General features: G+C 37.3%; 1 protein-coding gene across 1 annotated transcript in view; it reads right to left on the minus strand.

The window, feature by feature from the left end:
• LOC107572592 (receptor-type tyrosine-protein phosphatase O-like) overlaps positions 1–6,077 on the minus strand; it is a 43,602-nt gene that overhangs the window by 27,192 nt on the left and 10,333 nt on the right. Inside the window, 4 exon segments of the mRNA XM_016259015.1 lie at positions 907–1,356; positions 2,402–2,554; positions 4,164–4,319; positions 5,388–5,667. Of these exon segments, the coding sequence (XP_016114501.1) occupies positions 907–1,356; positions 2,402–2,554; positions 4,164–4,319; positions 5,388–5,667 (1,039 nt within the window).

Here is a 6,077-nt window from a genome sequence, read left to right on the forward strand (position 1 = left end):
CAGAGTGAGCAAAAGGGCTGGCAGAATCACTCTGGACCCCTCACATCCAGCACACTCCCTCTTTGAACTGTTGCCATCTGGTCGACGCTACAGAGCTCTGAGCACCAGAACGACCAGACACAGGAACAGTTTCTTCCCTCAGGCAATCCATCTCATGAACACCTGACAATAACTGTGGAACACACGACACTATTTATTCACTGTGTTTTTGTTCTGTCGCTGTCATTCTGTTACACTGTGGAGCTTCTGTCATGAAAACAAATTCCTCGTATGTGTAAACATACCTGGCAATAAAGCTCATTCTGATTCTGATGATACAGTGTTTCCTTGCTTACCGCTGTAAACAAAGCAGAGCTGCGCTTATGAACACTACTTTAATATGCATCGTTCAGAGGCAAGATGAAAAGAAAATACCATCTAAACTTTTCTAAAGACAGTCATTTCCCCTCGGAGATACAGTCATATAAACTCCTACTCTAATAGTATCGCGATTAGTTTGGCATCTCAACCGATTTGAATCGTCACATATTTGAATTGACTTCAGCTGGCTCGCAGTTTATCGTTACATTCCTATTAATTTATAACCATCTTATTTCGATTTATTATTACTGCCTAACCTCTCATTTGTCTCATTTGCCTATTTCAATTCATTTATTATTTTTATTAATTTATTTAAACTTTATTTTTATTTATTAATGATTACTCCCTATTTTACTTCATTTATTATTGTATTTATAAATGTTTTATTCAATTTATGAATTTTTGCTGCCTTATTTCACATCAACGCTGACTGTTTTGGTGGAGTTTCCTGCTCAAACAACAAGGAAATAAACACAGAAATGACTATAAAGAGGGTTTACACAAACATCAGGTTTTTTGCTGCGTAAAAAACGCGATGATTCTCACCGTCGCGGTGGATGTAGATGTTGAATCCGTCGTAAGCGGCGGGCGGCCGCGGCGGTAACCAGCGCAGCTCCAGCAGGATGGGCGGCAGTGGCTTGGGCATCACACTGGGTTCAAAGGTCACATCCATCGCTGACCCCGGCTCATTAGAGTCCTCATATTCTGGCACCAGCGCGTTCACAAACTCCTCCTCCTGCTCCTCGGTGGGGGCGGGGCTTCCTGTCGGCTCCGCCCACAGCAGCTCAGTGCTGTTGGGTTCGGCTGTGGTGCTATAAACGGTGACGTTGTTTAGTGGCGTCTGCGTGACGCTCATCTCCACACCGTTCACTTCCTCTTCCTGTTCTTCAGCCGCAGGGACGTCACGTGCCCGCCGGAAGACTGATGCATTGTGGGACGCTCCTCGGCCGCTGAGGTGGATGATTTTGAGCGACACGTTGAGAGGAGGATTCGGGACTGGACATGAGAAATTAAAACAAAACAAACACCATTTATAATCAGTAAAGCTGTCTATACACGGTTTGATGAATCTCTTACATCATACGTACATAGGCACTTTGTTGTTTATGATGAGAGAATTCGCGTGAGAGCTGAATTCAATCAACACTGTAAAAATGCATTAAAAACTTTTGGGATAACATAAGTACACAACTGCATGAAATATATCACACTGTGCAAGTCGTTTTTAGATATTTAATTATGAAAACCTTACATATTGTGCCTTTAAAGAACAAATAATCCCATTAACTAATTTTAATTATTGAAGAAACAAGGTGAAAATACATTTCCTATACAAGTTTTCAGATTATTATTTTTCTGACATTTAAGCACATTTTACTGTTGAGTTTTTTTAACAGTGATTCTAAAGTAGTAATTTATTTAATTTATCAATTTATTTATTAAATGCAGCTTAAATCAAAAGCAGTACAAAAACTGTTACCATGACATAAAATACTAATTTAAACAAAATATTATTTTTAATGACAATTATGCACATTTTACTTTAGAATTTTTTTGTAATTGCCATTATTTTCAACAGTTATTCTAGTCATTTATTTAATTGATTATTGATTTATTAATTTATTTATTAAAATGAGCTTAAATCGATATACATACATGAAATATTACCATAACATAAAATATAATTTTACATTTTAGTTTAATTATTATTATGTAATTTAATTATTTTAAACATTTTTGTAATTATTTTAAAGTTTTTTTACCATAATGAGAGCGTGGGCCGTAAAAAATATGTAATTAAAATAATAGGTAAAAAAAACTCATTAAAATAATTGGTAAAAATATAAATGATCCTAAAAATTGCACTCAAATTGCTGACAGGTTTAATTTATAAAGTGAATCCAGAAGGTTTCCATCAGCAATTAATGAGGTTTGTGCACTGCCTGCTCCAGCTCTAACATCGTTCAGTTGTTCCAGCACTAATTAAAGGTCATTTAAAGGTGAATTTAGAGCTTATGATGGCTAACTGAAGGATTCGTACCGGTGCGGTGGCGCAGGGGCTCATGGGTAACGTCGCTGTGGCTCACCAGCGTGCTCCTGTTGACTGTGGCCTCTGAGACCAGCTGGAAGCTGATGTTGGTGTAACACGTGCCCGACAGCCAGTGCTTGAACACCGTCTTCCCTTTGAGGAAATCTGCAGAGACACAGAGAGAGAGTCCAAGTTCAGCTGTGACAAACACACACACACGTAACACATGTGTAACACACAGAAACACACGTAACGCGTGTAATACACAGAAACGCACATAACACACAGAAACACACATGTAACAAACGTGTAACACACAGAAACACACAACACATAGAAACACACATGCATAACATGCGTAATACACAGACACACACATGTAACACAAACATGTGACACACACACACACACACAGAAACACAAACGCGTAACATGCAGAAACACACACACACGTAACACATATAAACACACATGCATAACACGCGTAAAACACAGAAACACATGTGTAACACAAACATGTAACACATGCAGAAACACACATGCATAATGCGCGTAATACACAGAAACACACGTGTAACACACAAAATGTGCAGAAACACACGCGTAACAAACGGAAACACACACATAACACACACGCATAACACACAAAGAAACACACATGCATAACACCCATAATACACAGAAACACACATGTAACACAAATGTGCAACACACACATAAACACAAATGCGTAACACACAGAAACACACACACGTTACACACACACACACATAGAAACACACATGCATAATGCACGTAATACACAGAAACACGTAACGTGTGCAATACACAGAAACACACAGTTAACACAAATGTGTACACAAGCGCGTAACACGCAGAAACACACATGCATAACATGCACAGAAACACACATGCGTAACACGCACAGAAACACACACATGCGTAACACGAACAGAAACACACATGCGTAACACACAACACATAAACACAAATGCGTAACACACAGAAACACACACACGTTACACACACACACACATAGAAACACACATGCATAATGCACGTAATACACAGAAACACGTAACGTGTGCAATACACAGAAACACACAGTTAACACAAATGTGTACACACACAGAAACACAAGCGCGTAACACGCAGAAACACACATGCATAACATGCACAGAAACACACATGCGTAACACGCACAGAAACACACACATGCGTAACACACAGAAACACACATGCGTAACACACACAGAAACACACATGCGTAACACGCACAGAAACACAAATGCGTAACACGCACAGAAACACACACATGCGTAACACGAACAGAAACACACATGCGTAACACACATGTGTAACACACATGCGTAACACACAGAAACACACATGCGTAACACACACAGAAACACACACGCGTAACACAGAAACACACATGCGTAACACACACAGAAACACACATGCGTAACACACACAGAAAAAAAAACACACACACACACACATGCGTAACACACATGCGTAACACGCACAGAAAGACACACAGAAACACACATGCGTAACGCGTGTAAAACACAGAAATGCACATGTAACAAACGTGTAACACACATAGAAACACAGATGCGTAGCACACATAACACGCAGAAACAAACATGTAACAGAAACACATGCAGAAACACACATAACACGCAGAAACACACAAATGTAACACATAAAAATACACAGGCATATCACACGCAGAAGCACAAACACGTAACACACACATAACAAATGGCACCTTTATACAGCATGTAGCGTGGCTGTCGGCCCTCCATGTAGCTGATGTTTACTCTCGTGTAGATGTTCCTGTCGGGAGAACGGATCTGAAACATCACGCCGGTCTCTGGAGCCGGACTGTAATCAGACATCTCAATGCTGTCTAGAGGAAGAGGCTCTGAAAACACACACACACACACACACACACACACACACACATACACAGTTCACTGACATATCACACTGGAGAAACAGGAGACTGAAAAATCAATGGCATTTTGTTGTAACGAGGTTAAAGGCACTCTGTTCTGACTTAAAACTGTTACCGAAAACATAATTGTTTAAAATAAAAGTGGACAGTCTGACTAAAACACTACTATACCATGATGTAAGTCATTTTATACCATAGTAACAGTATCACAACATAGCTGATTCTTGCTTGGAATTTAACTTTTTAAAATTAATTGATTAATTAAATCTTATGCTAATTTTTAAATATGAAATGCTTTTTTTATTTATTAAGTAATTTATACATATTTTATTTTTTATAAATTATTTATTACTGCAAACTGTTTTATTATTTATTATATTTAATGTATTAATTTATTTTCATGTATTAATTATTTCTATTTATTTATTTAAACGTGTTGTTCATAACGTACTACTGCCTATTTACATTTTTTATTAGTGTAATATTTTATTTTCATTTATTATTATCTTCTTGCCTATTTTAATTTATTATTTTTATTTCATAATGTATTTATAAATGTTTTATTTGATTTATTATTTATGCTTATTTAAATTAATTTTTTATTAATTAATTTATCAATACTTCATTTTCATTTTATTAATTATTCCTGCCTTTTTTAATTTACTATTTTTATTTAATAATGTATTTATAAATGTTTTATTTTATTTATTATTTCAATTTAATATTTTTTTCATTTTTATTATTCAATTTTTTAATACTTTATTTTTATTTATTAATTATTCCTGCCTATTTTCATTTATTATTTTTATTAATTTATCTATAAATGTTTTATTTTTATTATTTACTACTGCCTATTTTAATTAATTAATTATTTTAATTTAATAATTTATTTATAAATGTTTTAATTAGATTAATTAATGACTACTGCCTATTTAATCTAATTTATTTATTTATTTTTAATATCTTTCATTATAAATGTTTTATATTTTGATGCATTAATTTCACACATGTGTAGCAGATGTCTGACTGTCTTACTGGTGAGCACAGGGACGGTTCTGACGGCTCTGGATGCGCTGCTGTCGTTCCCGAGCATCAGACTGATGGAGTAACACAGGCCGTGGTATGAGGCGTTGAACTGGAGCGGATGCGGCAGCGTCTGACCGTCGGCGGGTCGCGTGAACAGCAGCGTGTGTGTGTGCGGCTCTCCGGAAACACGCACCGAATACACGGATGCCTCAGGCCTCACGTCATCAGCGTCCAGCGACAGCAGCATCCGGTGGTCATCCTGCAAAGCCACCTGGAACGGAGCCCCACGCTGAGAGGAACAGGAAGAAGCGCACATCGATCAACAATCAATCAATGCAAATCACATCATCATGACCGCATTAATAATGAACGGAAAGACGGGTAAAGGGAATCGAACACATAAACAAACAATCACAAATGACATTCAAGAGCAGCAGCACCACAGATCCGGACCGGCTCTCAGAAATGCCCTGAATTTCATAAAGATTGATAGATTTTCTCCCAAAATGAGCACAGAAACCCTGTGAAGATCCTCCTGCAGAAACAACAAGCACCGTAATATTGCTGTTATCATCTGTGTCTGAAGATTCAATATGAGATGAAGAGACTCAAAGACATATGAGAAGAGCTGCATTATTGCCTGAGTGTGTGTGTGTGTGTGTGTGTGTGTGTGTGTGTGTGTGTGTGAGTGAGTGTGTG

The sequence above is a fragment of the Sinocyclocheilus grahami genome, unplaced genomic scaffold, assembly GCF_001515645.1.
Source record: "Sinocyclocheilus grahami isolate Dianchi unplaced genomic scaffold, SAMN03320097.WGS_v1.1 scaffold1779.1, whole genome shotgun sequence".
In the NCBI taxonomy this organism is placed as follows: domain Eukaryota; kingdom Metazoa; phylum Chordata; class Actinopteri; order Cypriniformes; family Cyprinidae; genus Sinocyclocheilus; species Sinocyclocheilus grahami.